The sequence below is a fragment of the Electrophorus electricus genome, chromosome 18 (genome assembly GCF_041902795.1).
Source record: "Electrophorus electricus isolate QZ-2024a chromosome 18, ASM4190279v1, whole genome shotgun sequence".
In the NCBI taxonomy this organism is placed as follows: Eukaryota; Metazoa; Chordata; class Actinopteri; order Gymnotiformes; family Gymnotidae; genus Electrophorus; species Electrophorus electricus.
This window is the reverse complement of record NC_137514.1, coordinates 6,876,511-6,897,500: the sequence shown is the minus strand read 5'-3', so window position 1 is coordinate 6,897,500 and position 20,990 is coordinate 6,876,511. Positions and strand designations below refer to the sequence as shown.

The 20,990-nt window shown below is 45.7% G+C and overlaps 1 protein-coding gene across 4 annotated transcripts in view; it reads left to right on the top strand.

Moving 5' to 3' along the window:
- The window catches only part of dachc (dachshund c), a 42,320-nt gene extending 26,555 nt beyond the window's left edge, over positions 1–15,765 (top strand). The window contains exons 4-11 of one of the 4 annotated variants that reach the window (XM_035534955.2): positions 1,086–1,249; positions 2,361–2,496; positions 4,073–4,207; positions 11,196–11,341; positions 11,830–11,977; positions 13,782–13,925; positions 14,295–14,363; positions 15,014–15,765. In XM_035534955.2, coding sequence (XP_035390848.1) covers positions 1,086–1,249; positions 2,361–2,496; positions 4,073–4,207; positions 11,196–11,341; positions 11,830–11,977; positions 13,782–13,925; positions 14,295–14,363; positions 15,014–15,051 — 980 coding nt within the window. In that variant the 3' untranslated portion in view covers positions 15,052–15,765. The other 3 variants (XM_035534956.2, XM_081701029.1, XM_035534954.2) reach the window with 3 other exon arrangements.
- The last annotated feature ends 5,225 nt before the right edge of the window (positions 15,766–20,990 follow it).

Sequence of the window (20,990 nt, the reverse complement as noted above, 5' to 3'; positions counted from 1 at the left end):
CGGAGCCGCCGTCTTTCACTATCAGCTCGGCAGCCTAAACAAACAGGCCATCAGTGAATGGGGACAGGCAAATCGATTTTCGCCCTGCTGCTGTCACGCCGTGTGTTGTGCTCCAAATAGCATCCGCGGTCTAATTTATCACTGGGTCGTTATGGATGAAGACGTGTGCAGCGGTTGGAGGAGCAGCTAATTGGTCTGTGGCGCACGGCAGACTAGCAGATCTCCACTCACCCGCTGCATCTCCCAACAGCAGGAGCGCAATGAGGGGGAATAATAACGATTTCCATAATTAACTTGGTTTTAAGATTTTTTTAAATCTTTTTTTTTTTTTTTTTTTAAACAAAAATGTTTTATGGAAATGTAATTGAATTGCACATTTAGAATAAGTCGTTGCAATGGCAGTGTTTTGATTTCGAGCTATTTGTAATAAACAAGCTTAATGAACTTCATTCAATTTTAAATGGAATGCTTATTCAGATTCCATCACACTTAAGTAGTTGTTTTTTGTATTACTTTTATCATTAATTTTGGGAGGAAGTGGAACGTAGGACAAAACTCAGTCATATATATGTTGTGATACATGAGTACTTGAATAAGATTCCATAGCCAATACTCTGTGCTAATACTCTGTGCTAATACTCTGTGCCAATACTCTGTGCTAATACTCTGTGCCAATACTCTGTGCCAATACTCTGTGCTAATACTCTGTGCTAATACTCTGTGCTAATTCTGTCCTAATACTCTGTGCTAATACTCTGTGCTAATACTCTGTGCTAATTCTGTCCTAATACTCTGTGCTAATACTCTGTGCTAATTCTGTCCTAATACTCTGTGCTAATACTCTGTGCTAATACTCTGTGCTAATACTGTCCTAATACTCTGTGCTAATACTCTGTGCTAATTCTGTCCTAATACTCTGTGCTAATACTCTGTGCTAATTCTGTCCTAATACTCTGTGCTAATACTCTGTGCTAATACTCTGTGCTAATTCTGTCCTAATACTCTGTGCTAATACTCTGTGCTAATACTCTGTCCTAATACTCTGTGCTAATACTCTGTGCTAATTCTCTCATTGCGCCTGAAAGGTCTGGAGCTGCCATTCATGATGATGTCACATCCACTGATCCCAGTCAGCCTGCCCCCTGCCTCGGTCACCATGGCAATGAACCAGATGAACCACCTGAGCACTATCGCCAACATGGCCGCTGCCGCCCACGTTCCGGCCAGGATGGCCACCTCAGTCATTAAGGTATACCACAGATACATTTAACTAACAAAAGGTGTTTCAAGTGTTACTGGTTTGAAATCACAATCAACGCGATTTGAATATCACTTGTTTTAGGGCTGTAGGCATGATGGTTTATTTTTCATTTCTCACGGCACTTTGATGTCAGAAGCTTTTTTTAATGTAAACATTCGAACATATTTATTGGAAAACCTTTATCACTTTACATGTAGTGCAGTGTAGGTCTTAAAAGGTAATTATACCTTAAGAATTTTTCCTGTAAGAGTTTCTGTATCTCACTACTGTGTCCACACTGTAGTACGCTGTATCTCACTACTGTGTCCACACTGTAGTACGCTGTATCTCACTACTGTGTCCACACTGTAGTACGCTGTATCTCACTACTGTGTCCACACTGTAGTACGCTGTATCTCACTACTGTGTCCACACTAATACACTGTATCTCACTACTGTGTCCACACTGTAATACGCTGTATCTCACTACTGTGTCCACACTAATACACTGTATCTCACTACTGTGTCCACACTAATACACTGTATCTCACTACTGTGTCCACACTAATACACTGTATCTCACTACTGTGTCCACACTGTAATACGCTGTATCTCACTACTGTGTCCACACTGTAATACGCTGTATCTCACTACTGTGTCCACACTGTAATACGCTGTATCTCACTACTGTGTCCACACTGTAATACACTGTATCTCACTACTGTGTCCACACTAATACACTGTATCTCACTACTGTGTCCACACTGTAATACGCTGTATCTCACTACTGTGTCCACACTGTAATACACTGTATCTCACTACTGTGTCCACACTGTAATACGCTGTATCTCACTACTGTGTCCACACTGTAATACGCTGTATCTCACTACTGTACACTGTAGTGCACCATATAGTGTTTCAGTGAAAGAAGCCCAAAATGGAAGCAGCCAGTTTTACACACAGACCAAAGTAACAGATAAAAACGACCTTCATGATGCAAAAGTATACCAGTACATCAGAATTTGCCCAAAATGGTTTTATATATATATATATATATATGTATGTGTGTGTGTGTGTGTGTGTGTGTGTGTGTGTGTGTGTGTGTGTGTGTGTGTTTCAGGAGCGAGTTCCAGACAGCCCTTCCCCAGCCCCGTCTTTGGATGATGGCCGTCGGTCGGTTGGCCGTTTGTCCTCCAGGCAGAGCAGCAGTGCGTCAAGCTCCCCTGCCCACACCGAGAGCTCGTCTGACCGGCCACGTACGCCCACCTCCACCCCTCTATATGCCCACCCCCACCCCTCTATACCCCCACCCCTCTATACACCTGCGCGTCCCTTCTATACACCCATTCCCACCCCTTTATACACCTGCCCCACCCCTTTATGCCCGCCCCTTCCTTCTATACCCCCACTCCTTTATACACTGCCCCTCCCCTCTATACACGGCCCCTCCCCTCTATACACCGGCCCCTCCCCTCTATACACCGGCCCCACCCCTCTATACACCGGCCCCTCCCCTCTATACACCGGCCCCGCCCCTCCCCTCTATACACCGGCCCCTCCCCTCTATACACCTGCCCCACCCCTTTATACACGGCCCCTCCCCTCTATACACCTGCCCCTCCCCTCTATACACCCACCCCCACATGAGCCACTCCAGTCCAGGGTTTTGTTCCAGCCCAGAACATTAGCCCTTCTGATTCACGTTCAGATCTGTGTAACTGATGGGTCTGAACAAAAGTCTGGTGAAATGCCATTCCTCCTTGTCCCATTTAACTGGATCGTATGAGATAAAGGGAGAAAAAAAGCTCCGTTTTAAATATCAGACAGTTGTAAGGAAATAAAAAATGAAAAGCTGAATTTTTTTTTTCTTCTTCTCAGCAGAGCGTAAAATTCCACTTTAATACAGCACTTTGGAAGGAGCTTTTTGTCCTCTTTTGTTTAATTTTTCTCTTTTATGTTCAAATATCTGTATTCCCAGAGTCCTTCACAGCTGGGTAAAACTCATAATGTGGGACCTGTGTAATGTTGTTACAAAAACACTGATCATTGACTGTTTTTCTTTTTCTGCTTTCAACAAGCAAAACACACACACACACACACACACACACCAGCTCCACGCTACAGTCCACTCATACAGCACTTGGGAAATATGCTTTTATGATAATGTGTGACCGGACGGTGCGTGCAGTCTCGTGAGCGCGCCGGGCTTTTAGCATTAGGCAGAAGATGATACCTGCTGTATAATCTGCTGAAAGCGAAGCTTTCAGTGAATCTGGACCTTACTCACAGAAATAAAACCACATGAGAACATGTCACGCATTCTGCTTTTATCATCCAGGTTAATATAAAAGTTATGCCTTGGGTAACCGATATGAAAGGGTGACCTCAGAATCACGCGGTGCATCTACTGGGGGGTGGCGGTAGCTCATGTTCACATTATAAGTGGACAACTTTAAAGCACTTTGTATTATACCTTACATATCTGGTTTCATTATTGAGTTAGTGTTTATATTCAATAAAATTCGTTTTTGATCCTTATCTGAGCACAGGACCACTGTATAATGATCAAGCAGAACTTTAAGGAGAATTCTGAAGTTTGTTCACGTTTCACATCCTGTGCTGCCGGGCCCCCTAACCTTTGACCCTGAAAGGCCCACAGCTCTTGGTGAGCCTCTAGCCAGCGTACTCAGGTGCAGCAAGGCCTGACAGTCAACTCATGAGTCCTGTGGATTAGCGCAGGATGCACTGGGTACTACTGAGCTGGAGAAGCCCTAATGTAGCAAAGCTGTGTCTGCTCTTTTACTGGGATTCTCTGTTCCCTTCTCCCAGCAGATGTGCACCAGAACGGTCTTTCCCTGGGACATGCCCTCTTAGGCCTTTCCCCTAGTGCGCCCCCGGGTCCCAAAGAGGGTGATCTGGCAACCCAAGACACATGCCACGACACAAGGAGGACACCGGCAGAAAAAGGTCAGATATGCAGATGAAGGGCACACAGTGACACCTTCACCCTTCAAAAACAAACTATCCAACAAACTGGTAGCAACCCTTCACTTGTTCGATTCATTATTCTGTTTATAGTGAACTGCAGCACAGTTTCACTCTGGTGTTTCAGCATCACAATCTAGTATCTATAGTACACTATATTATAAAAGATCAAAAATACTGTTATTAAATGGATTAAAACTGACTGTATTATGAGCATAATTGTGTGAAAAGAGTCAAATGTTTTTGAATCTCGTGTATTGTATAACCGGTAGCCTACATATGCTACATGTCCATACAGTATATGCAGGCTACATGACCATACAGTATATGCAGGCTACATGACCATACAGTATATGCAGGCTACATGCACATACAGTATATGCAGGCTACATGCACATACAGTATATGCAGGCTACATGACCATACAGTATATGCAGGCTACATGACCATACAGTATATGCAGGCTACATGCACATACAGTATATGCAGGCTACATGACCATACAGTATATGCAGGCTACATGCACATACAGTATATGCAGGCTACATGACCATACAGTATATGCAGGCTACATGCACATACAGTATATGCAGGCTACATGACCATACAGTATATGCAGGCTACATGTCCATACAGTATATGCAGGCTACATGCACATACAGTTCTGCGCAGTAGTTAGAACAGACTCGTGTGTGATCAGCGATCCCCCGATGTGTGTTAATGTGAATTAAAATTCAGTATGTTTTCTCTTCGTCCGTGCATGGGGTCTCCAAGTGCGTGTTCCAAGAATATAAAAACCCCACACTCACTTACATTTCTATGAAAATAATCCATTAGGCTGGAAAAGCGATGGCAGTGAGGCTAAATTAGTTAGCGATTTGCAAAGCGTGAATTAATGAACAAGCTTTTCCCCTCCCCCAGCTCTCCTGGAGGTGTAATTTTCTGTAATAACCTCCCAGAACCCTTGTTTGGTTTCTGCGTTTGAAGGCTTTCATTAGCTTAATGAGGACTTTTGCAAGGGCGAGTAGTCAGCACAATTTTCTCATCGCGGCGTGGAGAGAACGACGACACGACCACATTGGCCGTGTGTGTGTGTGTGTGTGTGTGTGTGTGTGTGTGTTGGTGGGGTTGGACCCGTTCCTTTCGACTTAGACGAACCTCCCAGGGTTGTTTTAGCGAGGTCTCCGCGAGACGCTAGAAAACAAATACGGTTTAGCAGAGGCGAGGCGGCTAGAAGGGCGCTGATAAAAGTCACGCTGGAGTAAGACGCAAACGATGATGAGCCGAGCTACGGTGCGTTAAATTAATGAGAACAAGCGCTGCGCTTTCTCTCTCCCTCCCTCTCTCCCTCTTTCTCACTCTCAGCGAGATGAGAGTCGTGTGATAAACAGACACTGAGCTTGCAGTCGTCAGGCATGACCAGCCAATGAGTTTAGGCAGATAATTGAGAAGCTGTTTAAATTGTAACCAGTTTCTGCGATCTGCTTGCCATGCCTAGACTGAACAGTTTGTAAGAGCCAAGGTTTAATGAGCTGTAATGTAGAATGAAGGCAGACGTTAAAACTCAATTTGTTTCGATCACAAATAATTTTAAAATGTTGGGGCTGTGAAATACCGTCAGGTTCCTCACAAGACATGGAGCACAGCACACAGGGTACATGTCGGCCTGCAGCTTCAGTCAGACGTGTGTCTTCATTCTGGTTTAAAAGTTTGTTAAAGGACACAATGTTGAACCTGAAGAGTTAGCTTGAGTACGCATTGCCAAAATGCTATCATTTGAAACTTTAAGTGTAATCTGGCCACGGGCCCACAGAGTATTTACTAAGAGTGAGAAAAGAGCTGTCCCTCAAAGATCAGCTTGGTTTGCCAATAAAGGAAAGACTTTGAGACACCTAGTCCGTGCAGGGAGGACCTTTTTACTATTCATGACAGCACAGAGTAGACAGGACCTTTTTGTCATTGCTTTCAACTGAATCTTCAGGGGGCAGAACTGAAAGTGTCAAGATCAGAAATCAAAACATCCCTCTCTCGGCTCCTGAAAGACGGGCTGCTCAGAGATGCCACCCCTCATCTGCGCGAGCTTTTCAACCCCCCAATCCCCCACTACACACACTCTCTCTCTCTCTCTCTCTCCCTCTCTCTCTCTCTCTCCCTCTCTCCCTCTCGCTTTTGCTGTGAAACAAGAGAGAATGACCTTGATTTGAGGAGGAGTGTTTGCGATCAAACAAAGAGCCAGAGTCGGCTGCTGGAAAGTGCAAGTATGTGTACTGATTCGACGGTACGATCAATCGAGTTTCAGAGGGGAAGAGGAACGAGTGCGTGCATGTGTGTGCGTGGAGGGGGTTGTGCTAACTCAGCTCCAACTGTCCCTCTGGGGCCACCGTAGTTCAGCGGACATGGCGCGAGGCCCCCCCCCCAGTCCACGAGCTCTCCTGCGGCTGACATGTTAATCACATTCCTCGGGCCGCGCGGCTCTTTCAGCTGGGAGAGCACGCGGGGAAGCGGAGGGAGAGAGAGAGGGAGAAGAAACGAGGGATGGATTGTTTTTCATCTTTGAAACACCTTTGGATGTGACAGCATGCCTCCCTCCCCTGCCAAGACAGGGAGATCAGATAAAGATGCTTTGGTCAGCTAAGTGAATCCAGAGATGGTGTGGGGGTGAGCTAGGGAGAGTTGGGGTGAGGTGGTTAAATCTAATCATGACTTTATCAGATAGCAGTCAGAAAGTGAGATTTTTAGCACCTGCTTCCTTAAATGGATCCACTATGCTGCTATATGTACTTAAAGCGCAGAGAGCTACACTGAGCTACACTTTTAATGTGCTTTTTATTTTCAAAGTGAAGGACATCCAAGAATGGAGCACTGGTGATGTAGCAGGGTTGGGGGTGGGTGGGCAGACAGGCTGATAAGTGAACTGAGACAGATGTGAGAGACATAAAGGGATGGAGAGAGTTGGCAGTGAGGTCCACTACACGGAGCTGGAACTGGGTGAACTGAGAAAGAAAGAACAATAAAGAGAGACAAAGAACGTGAAACGCCGCTGTAAGGAAAGAAGGAGAGAGAAGGACGAAGAAAGCGAAAATAAAGAGTCCAGATCTTTGTTATGACTTCCACTAAATATTTCCTTTCCTGCCCACAGTGCTTCCCTGCAGAAATAGCCTGCCCTTTAATATCATCGCCCTCTCAAACCGTCTATGGAGCAGAGATAAGGGGAATATTTTTAACTACAGATTGTTCTTACAGCAATTAAAGTGCTGCCCCAAGCCTAACATCTCACATGTCCAGACCGCTGCTTCCACCCAACGACAAAACCGTTAATATGACATGATCCCATGTAGTTGTGTTTGAAGAAGATATCCAGCTCCATACACACACACCACAGATATCCTTCATCAGCTGTGCAAGAAAAGTTATTCTGAAATTCTAGGAGGTGAAACTAGTGTGTGTGTGTGTGTGTGTGTGTGTGTGTGTGTGTATGTATATATACAAATATATATAAAACAGACATAATAGATTTTTACATGTATTCATAGATATTTATGGTATAACAATAATCTCTCTGTGAATTTACTGTAATTACTTCATGCTTTATAAAATATAATGTTAATGGAGATGAGCTTTGAAATAGAAAATTAGTAGATAGTACAGTATTGTTAATCAGATGTTTATGGCAGTCAGCAAGTCTTTTTCAGAAATTGTTTTCTTAGATACTCTACAGGTAGGCAGCAGTATGAGCCCTAAAAGTTGCGGAATACAAAGCGCACTGTAAGACGGTCGAGTGACTAATACTTTGAACACTCTCTCTCCCTTTGCCACGCTAGTATGAACACGGCTCCGTTTTTGTCAAACCGGCCCTTAGCATCGTCAATTCTCCACAAAGTGTGCTCCCGTAACGTTACAGTCGCACACGTTATCAGTCGAATTTGTCTCTTCCCACTTCTACGATGAACATAACAGGTAAGCGGGGCTCCCTTGTCCTGAACACACGGTGAAGGAGTGTTAGTTCCAGCCGTGCATGATGGGAGCGGCAGAGCCATATGGGGGGACGCGGGGTTATGGTAATAAGGCAGATGTGTTTTGAAGAGAAAGTCACCTCCCCCCCTACAGCATGCTTTATTAGAGTGCGCAGAGCCGGTTATTACTGCTACAGATTTTCACACACAAACACACACACACACACATGCAAGCTCCAGGAGCCTCTAACACAGTCGTACACAATGAAGAGAGCCCATCTGGTCTTACTGTGCCAGTATGCTGTTCAGCTCTTTGGAAAGTACCATGGTGGATGGTTTTACAGCCCTGTTGATGCATGCTCTCGTACAGCCTCTCAGGCCGTAAAAAAAGCACTCAGCAGCTCAACGTACCAGGACGGAACAGCACACATGTTGCTATGTGTTAGCGTGTTGTGTTGCATTGTATAGTAGCACATCCATTATGATAGGTAAGAGACGCTTGCGTTAGCTTTGAAGCCAGTGATGGCTGAACGCGTAGTATTACAGTCATAATGATATCACTGTACAGGGATGACGAACATGGGCTTTATGGTCTGTCTGTAGTAGGTAGTTGTGCAAAACAGTGATTCATAACAGTGTTTCATATTGGTTCGCTATGAAGTTAGACTGTAAAGCAGAATGCTAAAGTCACAATTGTAAAACATGAGAGGATCTCAGCAGAGACATGTAATAAGCCTGTTGGCCCTTGTTGTTGTGGTCCATACTATAAGGCCCTATACATTAGCAGACCCTTTGAAGTGACTGGAGACGAGATCAAGGCTTCGGCCTGATCAAAAACAACTCCCTCTCGTAGTCACACAGTAGTGCGTGTCTGCTTCGTCTGGCTCTTTACGTGCAGGTCTCAGGTCAGTGTTTCATAGTCGCACAGTAGAGCGTGTCTGCCTCGTCTGGCTCTTTACGTGCAGGTCTCAGGTCAGTGTTTCATAGTCGCACAGTAGAGCGTGTCTGCCTCGTCTGGCTCTTTACGTGCAGGTCTCAGGTCAGTGTTTCATAGTCGCACAGTAGAGCGTGTCTGCCTCGTCTGGCTCTTTACGTGCAGGTCTCAGGTCAGTGTTTCATAGTCGCACAGTAGTGCGTGTCTGCCTCGTCTGGCTCTTTACGTGCAGGTCTCAGGTCAGTGTTTCATAGTCGCACAGTAGTGCGTGTCTGCCTCGTCTGGCTCTTTACGTGCAGGTCTCAGGTCAGTGTTTCATAGTCGCACAGTAGTGCGTGTCTGCCTCGTCTGGCTCTTTACGTGCAGGTCTCAGGTCAGTGTTTCATAGTCGCACAGTAGAGCGTGTCTGCCTCGTCTGGCTCTTTACGTGCAAGTCTCAGGTCAGTGTTTCATAGTCACACAGTAGTGCGTGTCTGCCTCGTCTGGCTCTTTACGTGCAGGTCTCAGGTCAGTGTTTCATAGTCACACAGTAGTGCGTGTCTGCCTCGTCTGGCTCTTTACGTGCAGGTCTCAGGTCAGTGTTTCATAGTCGCACAGTAGTGCGTGTCTGCCTCGTCTGGCTCTTTACGTGCAGGTCTCAGGTCAGTGTTTCATAGTCACACAGTAGTGCGTGTCTGCCTCGTCTGGCTCTTTACGTGCAGGTCTCAGGTCAGTGTTTCATGGTCGCACAGTAGAGCGTGTCTGCCTCGTCTGGCTCTTTACGTGTAGGTCTCAGGTCAGTGTTTCATAGTCGCGCAGTAGAGCATGTCTGCCTCGTCTGGCTCTTTACGTGCAGGTCTTTGGTCAGTGTTTCATGGTCACACAGTAGTGCGTGTCTGCCTCGTCTGGCTCTTTATGTGCAGGTCTCAGGTCAGTGTTTCATAGTCGCACAGTAGAGCATGTCTGCCTCGTCACGTGCAGGTCTCAGGTCAGTGTTTCATAGTCGCACAGTAGAGCGTGTCTGCCTCGTCTGGCTCTTTACATGCAGGTCTCAGGTCAGTGTTTCATAGTCACACAGTAGTGCGTGTCTGCCTCGTCTGGCTCTTTACGTGCAGGTCTCAGGTCAGTGTTTCATAGTCGCACAGTAGAGCATGTCCGCCTCCTCTGGCTCTTTACGTGCAGGTCTCAGGTCAGTGTTTCAGTCGCACAGTAGAGCATGTCCGCCTCCTCTGGCTCTTTACGTGCAGGTCTCAGGTCAGTGTTTCATGGTCACACAGTAGTGCATGTCTGTCTTGTCTGGTTCTTTACGTGCAGGTCTCAAGTCAGTGTTTCATAGTCACATGGTAGCATTTGTCAGGCTTTTTAAGTGCGGGTCTCAGATCAGTGCTCCCCTCCATTGCTGTAATTATAACTGAAACCGTAAGCTAGATGCCTTGTCCTAACGTTTAAAAGAGCACATGTCTATGTGGGGAGTTGTGTTTAAAAGTACAGTCAAGAACACAAAGAAATGAAGTCTTAAAACTGGATTTGCTGATCTAGGATCAGTGTCTGGCAGTCGTGCCGCATAGAAGTAGCAGAGATTTACTGTCCCAAGGCCAGAGGGGAGAGAACCTGCTGACTCTCAGCAAATGATCAGGCTGACATTTACTCAGGCTGGGTGACACAGGGCGCATTAGGAACACAAAGTAGCTTTGATGTGCTGTTACGACCTTGGACTGTTATTAAAGTGGTCTGGCATGCTGCCCTGAAGAAACACAGCTATAACACCCAACTCCGCATATAAACACGCACCGTTTCAGCGGGGAGAGACAATATGGCCCGTGTAGCAAAGTGACACGGACTCCCACTGCAAGCGTTCCTACGTTCGTACACCCGAAGACCTGGAACCGATACTGTGTGGAGATTGTGCAGAATTCCATAGTGCTGTAATTTTTTTTTTTCCTCAGGAATTTTATTTCCTGGATCATCTGAAACAAAACGGAGACGCTTCATTATAGTTGTTTAGCACGGCGGATTATTTTAATTAAATTGTTGTGCTGACTGAACTATTGTCAGGTTTTGACAAATGCGTTTAGGAACATGCTTTGTGTGTTTGTGGTCACAGACGAGACCATGCTGGGCATGCCCACATCACGAGAGGGCTTCGAGAGGGTTTCTCACGCCGGACCGACACTACCGCCGGGGTTCCCTGGCACGCTGCTCTTTCCAGAGGGCTTATCTTCCATAGAAACCCTCCTCACCAACATTCAGGCAAGAGCCATTCCCAGAAGTGACACACACTGCTGTCCCGGGAAAAGCTTGTGGTGACTCTCCATAACCGTATCTTTTCCAGTGGAAATAGGATTTGTCAGTTTGTTTTGGTCTAATCATCTCAAATTTTCAAGGTGTCCGGAGTTCTGCTTTTCAGTTTTTGGAATAAATTAACTGTCCAAAATACACAATACCCAAAGAAGAGTGGGTAATGAACAAATTATTGACCTCTAGAACTTGTTAATGCTTATATACACAATAATAATCTTTTAGTTTCATTCGTATTAATAAAAAAGTCAGGTTTGCAGACTTAAAGAAAACTTTCAGAACATAAAATCAATTTCTATTTGAAAAATATGGTCTACTTACAAAATGGAAATAACAGCACTATAATAATAATCATTTATTTAAAAACATCAAAGTAGTTTAGTCCCCATAATAAAACCTCAACCAAAACCATCTGTGACATGCTATGCTTGTGTTTGCAGGGTCTGTTGAAGGTTGCCGTGGACAACGCGCGGGCGCAGGAGAAGCAGGTGCAGCTGGAGAAGACAGAGCTGAAGATGGAGTTGTGCCGAGAACGTGAACTCCGTGAGACGCTTGAGAGGCAGCTCTGCGTCGAGCAGAAGAACCGAGGTCAGGATCCCCCCCCCCCCCCCCCCCCCCAACACACACATACACACACAAAAAGCCTGATCTGGAATCAGTTTTAAGATTTAGGGACAGCTCATTTAAGACCTATGCTGAGGAAAAAGTTCTAGGAACTGATCATCTCGGTGCTAATGCTGCATGTGTTACACCATCAGGATACTGATCTTGGATCGGTTTTTACTTTTCATATCACAACTAGTGTGATTGTTGGACAGGTGAAAGCTGATCCTACCTGCTCACTACGTAACCATCTTGAAAAATGCTTGTGTTGATAACTAGCAGCTGTTTTTAAAAGAAGGGGTTTTAACATCAGATTCATCCAACCACATTTATCCAATATATGTTAAAGAACAGTGATAACAAATGTTGTGCAGCTAACTGGTTTTTGCCGTGAACAAAGACAGTAGGCCATCGTCACCCCAATGTGATCCCAGTTCTCTGCTGTGATGTTGATCGAAAACAGTGGCGTATCCAATCAGACACTTTCTGGCCAATCCACGGTGCACCCTCCAGGGAGAATTTACATAGACCTAATAGGTTTCATGTGTCAACAATTTTCATTGTGTAATCAACACTGACAAATATAATTGCAGAACATTTTACTAAGAATACAACAAACCACAGACGATGAGATGATTAAGTTTCAGAGGACTTGCCTCATCACCAATCTTCACGCATGAAGTCGAGCGTTTCCTAGCACTGACCAGGTGCGCGTGGCAGGATCTCAGCTCCCGTCACGGCTCTAAGAGCAGAGCAGGGAGCGGGGCTCTCAGGAGCCGCTGCCCGCACGTGACCGTTGGACCGCGCGGCCGTCCTTTACCCGTCTGAGCCCGTGATTGGACGAGGTGGCCACTGAGAAGGTTCCAGAGGCAGCAGCACCCCCTCACTCCCCTTCTGATGCGTGCTAGATTACACCACCAAGGCTCTGACTAGGTCAGCAGCGCATGGAGACAGCCATAATGTGGCAGCATTAGTGACAGAGAGGCATGCAGCTTTAATTAATGTTGTTTAATTACGAGGCTCTTCACTGCCTCGTTCTAATATCGCCCACACTGTGTTTCAGCTGGCAAATATGAGTGCAAGCTCAGCAGTTTCCTTTAGCAGCACACACACACACACACACACACACACAGGCAAGTACATGAGTAAAGGCGCACATGCAGACACGCATACACTACATAGGTTCACACACTTTTAGACGATGTGATTACAAGTACATGCAATGATACCTGTTAATGCACATCATAAATCTTTCACAGTTCGGGTCAGGTTAGCTTTGATGCGTTACAGTGGCACTTTTCACCAGTATAACTGGCTGTTTTGCTCGTTTGTCTCCAATGGTGAATGGACAGTATGAAAACATCAGTCTATAATGGGAAATGGAGAGGATGGAAACATGCCAGCTGATTCCAGATCAGTCTGTGATGGGAAAAGGGATCATACAAAAGCGTGTACAAGCATTAGAGTTGATGCCAAAAATAGCATTGTTTTTGGCAGATCTGAACATCCTAAATTCAACTTCAGTGTTACACACACACAGGAAAAGTTCAGCTTTTGGGTTCATCCACAGCTCTATACAAGTAAAGAGCATAAAGTGCCATTTTAGTGTTCATACTTATTTATGTAAGCTATTGTCATTTTTAACTAATTTATGAAGCCAAGTATACGGAAAATATCATCAGACATGGTCCCGTCGTGCACGCCAAAGCCTGGGTGTTTCTGGGCACTAGGTCTACTCTTGGTGGGTGCTTTCCCTCTCCTCCATATCCCTGCGTCTGCTCCTCTCCAGCTCTGATCCAGAAGCGGCTGAAGAAGGAGAAGAAGACGAAGCGGAAGCTGCAGGAGGCGCTGGAGTACGAGTCCAAGCGGCGGGACCAGGCCGAGAAGACGCTGCAGCAGACGGCCACCAGCGAGTTCGCCCGCAGCCCGAATGGTGGGGCCATGCCGCTGACGCGCTTAAATGCTAACACACCAACACGCTAACGGGCACATGCAAACACGCTAATATGCTAACAAGCCAATATGCTAACGTGGCTGATGGAGCCCAAACAATGGCTTAAGATTACATGTTGGACAGTCATTTTTAGCACATTTAATTTTGTGCATCTATAAATGCGTACCAGGAGACTACGTCAGGAGTAGGGAGGTGATCCATCTCAACAATAGCCATCAGCTAACCGAGTTTAGCAGGCGTGAGCTAACTGGGCCAGTCCTGCAGGAGCTGGCAACCTCCTATCAGTCGCTCCTACTGTGTCTGCAATTAAACAAACCAAACCAATGACATAAACTCAATGTATCCCAGAGCCTGCGCCCCAGAACCTGGAGACTGAGCTAAGCGACGACAGAACAGACACAGACCGGACGATACCAGGTAACCCCCCACGTCCACTTCTGCTTGGGTTTTGTGGTTCTGGGTACCGTAGTCTTTTCGATTAAGCATGAGCTTCCACAGAGGCTGCTACAGTTTCTCTTTGTATGAGTCCACAGCGGTTTCATAGCACACAAAGCATGTGCTGTGTCAGTTCAACCATCGTCTCAGTATCCCTGCTCGCGAGTCCAGGAGGTGGGACATGTGACCAGGAAGTGTGTCAGGGAGCCTTTGTTGGAAGATTAAACATCTAACGCATTGAAAGGGAAATTAAATTGAATGTCAGTGAAGCAAAAAAAAAAAGATGGAAAAAAAGAACAGGGGCCAGTAATTAATGACTCTCTTAATTGTCCTCATGAAATATTTGCATGGGCATAATTTACATAATTTACATGTAGTAATTAATCTTTCAAAGCATTTTCTTTCTGTTTTTTGTCTTGGTCAAGAACGCGTGAGCACCCTTTGTTTCGGTTGACATTTATTCTTCCCTCAAAACAAACCTTTCATCTAATTTTGAAATCCGCTCATGTTAGAACACAACCTTATGGACCGAACTATTTATTAAACATTGTAGGGTACATCTGCCAAGTTTGGCGAATGTTCAAAAAAACTCCTTTCCCTCCATTCATTGATGCCTATGTTTTTATTCACAGACGGACGCCTCTTCCTAAAGTCTGCAGTGATGTTCTGAGGAAACAGAGGCGGGGCTAAAACTTGCCAATCAGTCCAGAGAAGGGGGGGGGGAGAGAGACCGGAGTCGACCGGCTGAATAATCACAACGATCGATTCTATCAGTGGGCTGGAGACGTTTCCAGGGCCCCGCAGGGAAGATGTCTGTACATTACTGCAAGGACTCACGGAGACGCCTGCAGGCATGGGCAGATCAATGTTTCCAGCGTGCCTTCACACGCTGTGAAGTGGCGCTGCTGGGCCCACACCCTCTCTCCTACCGCGGAGGCCAAGAGCAGCCAGTGGGGCAGAGCAGCGACCTGCTGAGTTTCCCAGCGCTGAACTGGGTGAACACGCTTTCTTGAACCATTAAACCAGCCTCCCTACAGCGAAGATGAAAATATGTAAATAAGAGAGCTTCTTTTTTCCAAGCCCTTCTGCTGTTTGAATGTGTGTATATCTATGGCGTATCATTACATTCAGGAGAGGGGGAAGCGTCTGATGATTTGAGTTCATTTGGTTGTTCATGAGTTATCAACATGACATTTAAAAATGTGTTTCTATACTTGTCTTCAAGAGAACATTGTCCTTATATTTTTTGTCTCGTTATGTGTAGGATTAGTAGAGATGTCTCAAAAAAATTACAGACATCAAAAATGTACATAAACGTGTAGAGATAACTGTGCATTGTATGTGTAGATCTCTTAGGATATCAATACAAACCTCTTTAATTAAAGATACTTGGTATCTAATTTATTATTATTATTATTATTATTATTATGGTCCAGTCCATAATCCATCATCACTGCTGACTAGGAGTAGCATGCTGGCATGTGTTTGCTTTTGCCATGTTCATCTGATGTATAATAAAGTATTTTTTCACCTGGTTCGAGAAAGACAGCTTTCAAACAAGTTTTAGTGCACACGCGTCTCATGTCCCCCATGAGGGTGGTTACGAGGTCAGAGGTGAGCTTCTGAGAATCATCCCAACGTTGAGATCGTCGAGCGTTCAAAGCTCCCTCGGCCGAACAGGTCCCCGTGGTATAAACATGCCAAAGATATTCGGTGAAAGGTTTTATCAACATTTCAGACATGTAAATTTCAATATTGCCATAATAAATAGAGAGGAAATGTTGAAATAAGCCTTCTTGGGAAAACCTGTTTCTCTATGATGCACCCAGGCCACTCGTAGCCTTATAAAAAAACCTTTGATATTGTAAAACAAATACAATATCGGCCCAAACTACATTTGATAATGGACCCGATATACCGTTTACGGTCTTTATTTAGTGAGCCCTCTGAATGTACACATTTTCTCAAATTTCACATTTATGCCTGCACTGTCAGTGGTCATTCACATGACCATGTTGTTCATGACCACTGACAGAAGTTCAGATCATATTTGTCAAAGTTTGAATACTATTACGGAGAGCTAAATACCTTTAAAGTAAAATAATAAATAAAAAGTATCAAATTTGTTGACCCACCCTGGAGTGCGTCTTGTTTTTTAAAGTAAAGAGTTTTCTCCTTTTATCTCCTTTTTAAAGGAACAGGAAGCTTAGTTATGAGGGTCAAAATACAATAAGCTTTGAGTAAGAAAGACATTTTGTATGTTTTTACAAAGTGTGGTAAACTGAAACTTAAAGTCAGGGCCCTTGTTTTGTGTAACCCTTTCTTACTTCACTCTGCCTATTGAGCTATTCTGGAAACTCTGGAGGCTGATCTTCAGAAAGCCGTGAGATCGGATTTTGGCTTCTGGGTTGGATTTCAGGTTTTTAGATCTATAATATCCTTTAGGCAATATTCAACTGGTTAACTTTTGTTTAAAAGAGAGGGATGGGTTGATTTTTTTTCCCCGTGTGTCTTTCTGTCTGTGTGTGTGTGTGTGTGTGTGTGTGTGTGTGTGTGTCTGTCTGTCTGTCTGTCTGTCTCTCTGTGTGTGTGTGTGTGTGTTGGGACGGAGGTCTAAGAAGAATAATCATGCATAAACACGTCTATTATATGACATGAATGGACTGTGAATCATGGCTACGTTTGAGACTACCTTGGCAAACTTCCAGTACAAAGAAAAACAGCCTCCTACTGACTTACCCTACTTCGTCCCACTCAGCCGATCTCAGATATACAGCAAAACAAACTATTTCTTAAGGCGAAAAATAGTGCCACGTCAGTCGTCTGACAAACATGGACTTTCCTCCGTGTAGAATTGGTTAGGGAAAGGGAGATGAATTTCTATTATAAATTGTACGGGAATGGATGTCGTCTGACACGCTACGCTCCCCGACAAAGTCGCAAATCAACTTTTTGTTATTTCATGTGACCGTCCAGAAAACCCGTCCGAGTTGCTACCTCAACTGCAGTTGAAACATGCTACCACTAGGGGCAGCAGACGTCTTACTGCACCGCCGGACCCTATTAACTACAGTAAACTTCCAACCGCTGCGCCAGGAGGAATCAGCACATATTCCCGACGAAGCCATTGGGAGTTTGAGTCTCGAATCTGCGCGACAACACACAGACAGACACGTCCCGTGTAATGTAATCATTATGGGGAGATTGTGCATTAGCCACTGTGTTGAGGGTGGAGGATGAAAACGAAGGACCGTCGACAGATAACGCAAAGGGCGGAAGAGTAGCGGACGGCTTTTTAAACCTCTCTCTTCCATTACTGATTCATGTTCCTCTTTCCTGCTCCTAATGAGGGAGGGACACACACACGGTGTAAGTTTAGGGAAAGAATAGCGCACGGATAATGTGCCGTGAAATTGAGTCTCGCTTGCGTAAGGTTGGGGTGGCGGGCGTTTTCCCCTCCGCACGCCCCTCACAGGAGATGCTGGTAAACCGAGTGATCTTGACCCACAGACTGGACTGTTTACTTTGATCAACCTTTACTGCACCTCCCTGCGTCCCAACTAAAAAGGGAGGAGGAACGCGGATAGGCCTTACTGCCACCTGCAGGCCTAAAGTGTGCGTTTCAAATGGGAACTTCTAATGGACAGAATTTCAAATAAGAGATATGCACTATATGCTTCAAATCGATAATGGCACTTTTTTTGACTTGTGGTTTTCAGGACCCAGCTGCCTGTCCCATGCTTGAATTTACTAGCCGGCTTGGTGACGACCCTGACAAAGAACAGACGTCTCCTGCGCGTGTGCTGTCAGCTTTGCCGTGTTTTAATGTTTGGGACCTCTTTAATGGCAAGTCGTAATGCTGATTTATGTCTGAAATGCCGATGTTGTTGAGACTGAAGTGGCAGTGACACCACAACAAGTCCTGGGGGATCAGAAAGATACCAACGAGCTCAAAAGGAAAACAAAAATCTCAAGATCACTGATGCCTCATCTTCTGAGTGATGGCCTACACACCCTCCGCATGGGGGGAGCCATTTTAATCCATTTTGCCACTAGTCAGCGGGACATGGAACAGATGCTGGCGGACACCGCCGCCATGCCGCTCAGACGGCTCCGTCACATTCCGGCTCTCGCAGCGGCACTCCCCTCTTCTACGGCTCCCTAATGAGTATTTATGGTTTCCCCACGCTACTGCTGCTGCGATTTTATTGGAGTGCGTGTGAGAAAGAGTGCGTTTTCCGAGGCTGACGGAGGCGACGGGTGGTGCGGGAGGGCCGGCGTCGCCTCCTGGCCGGCTCCTGACAGCTGGACCGGCCTGTTTTCGCTGTTGTCCTCTGGGCATTGGCTGTCAGCTCGCTGCTCAGCTTGACTGCGAGGAGAGAGATTAATGGACAATAAAGACACAACAGAGAGAGGAAGAAAAAGGGAGGGGAAACAGAGTAGGAAGGAGACGAAGAAATAAAGAAAACGACAGGAGGAGAAAGCAAGACGGACGGGCAGAGGAGCAGACGTGGACAGAGAGGACAGGAGGAAGCAAAAGAGAGAGAGAGACAGAGAGAGAGAGAGTGAGAGAGAAAGAGGACAAGAATAAGCCAACAGCCATCTGCTCATTTCCTTCTAATGGACAAAGCAAACAGCAGGAGACACTGCTGACTACAAATCTGGGTTTTCTTCATTACCGAAAGCACACAGGCATTTGTGGCAGAGTTTAACTCCCACGCCGACACGCCTTTTCTGTCCCCTCCTCCTCCTCCCCACCCCCACCGCAGGTCGTTGGGGGGTTTTTTCCCGTCTTTATTATTTTTTCATTAATCATGGAAACAATCTGTTTCAGAGATAATCTGCCACTCTTCCTCAGAAGGGCTTCTGGGGGAAACGACACACTGGCTTGGGCATTAAGACCAATTTCTTTGTCTGTCTTTGGTTTATCCAGCATCTGTTCCTTTCCCTAAGCGGCCCAGCCATCAAAGAATCTAACTAAACATTCGTAGAAACTAGAAGGTTTTTGAGTCTACGAAACAAAAAGCGAAGCATGATAAAAACCACACGTATCAGTTGTGACTGAGCTTCATGGTAAGGGTTATTTAAATCACCATTACGGCGTTGGCACCATGAACCAGCACCAGGAACATACCAGTTCTGCCAGGGAGGAGCATGTATTCAACACTGATCTACAGGCTGCAAGCTAAACTTTGTGCTTTTTGTTTGACACAGATGAAGCACACACTCCTTCTCAGAACGTCCTTGGGCTTTTTTAGATGGTTCAGTTACGTGTTCCCCTTCTTATTCAAAACCAAACTAGTCAAACGTTTACCCTGCAGCAATACTTTCTGAACAAATATTCTGGAGAATGAAAGGAGCTTGTTCCCTTAATACGTAACCGTGCGTTTCCCTAGCGGCTCTTTGAAGCACCCACACAGACGTCCCAGTGAGGATGTTATATACTGTTGGTATTACACAAACAGTTTCGTCTAGAAGGAGAAACCAACACTAGAAAAGTAGCCAAGCCTATGCGGTACAGCTTCGCATCGCTGTGTTGCTCAGAGGATGTTTGGATACGGTTTGTGTGCAATAGAAACGATATCAGTGGAGATGCGATAGGTCACCGAATCGACATGTGAAAAGCAAAACCGGGTTTCACCCTTTTTACACCGATCTGATTCTCCCACCCAAATAACAACCTTGACCACGATGCCAAAAAAACCAAAAACAAAGCAAAACCGAACTTAAACCTGGGTTATAAAAGAACTAAATTCCCACCAACCAAATGGCGCCGGTGTAATTTCGATGGAAGCGACTGTGTTCGGTTTCCGATCATCTCATTAAGCGAAGCGGACATGAGCCACGTCATCACGGGCGGCGCTCGCGGAGCTGAGGGTGCGGTTATGAAGATCACCGTGCAGCGGCAGCACGAGGGAGGGGGAGAGAGGGTAAACAGTGGTCAGCACGAGGTGAAGTGCTCGTGATGACCATCTCTGGGAAGGTATGTGGAGTCTATGATTAGCTGGTTGTGTCTGGCGCACACACACACACACACAAAACACTTCTCTCAAAAATGCGCAGACAATTTTACCTTTTCTCTTCCCAAAACACACACACACACACACACACACACACACTAGGCATCTTTCTCACACTCGTGCACGCGCATCTCCCTCTCCCTTTCACACACTCTCTCTCTCTCCCTCTCTCTCTCTCACACACACCCCAATAACACGGTATTCAGTAACTTAACCACAACTTAACAGCGGCAATAATAAAGCCTTGGCAGTGGCCGGGACGTGTTCACCATAGTCACAGCCGGCCGCTTTCTCCCGTCTCCATTAGTCATTGACTATTGTGTCCAATTACATGATTAGCTTATGAAAACCCGCGCGGCTCCCTGAAAGCGCTCGCTGCACGTATCAAATACCCAACAGATGGCCATTACACAAACAGGCCAATTTATCTCAGAGCCAGTGGTGGGGAACAAACAGAGGTATTTTTTACTCACTGTAGCGGCCTGATGTTGACTCTGGCTTTTCTGCCGTTCCCGTTGAGAGGCAGCTGGTCGCCGGAGCTTTCAAATCAACTCGAATGAAAGACATCTTGTTTTCATTAATTCTCCAG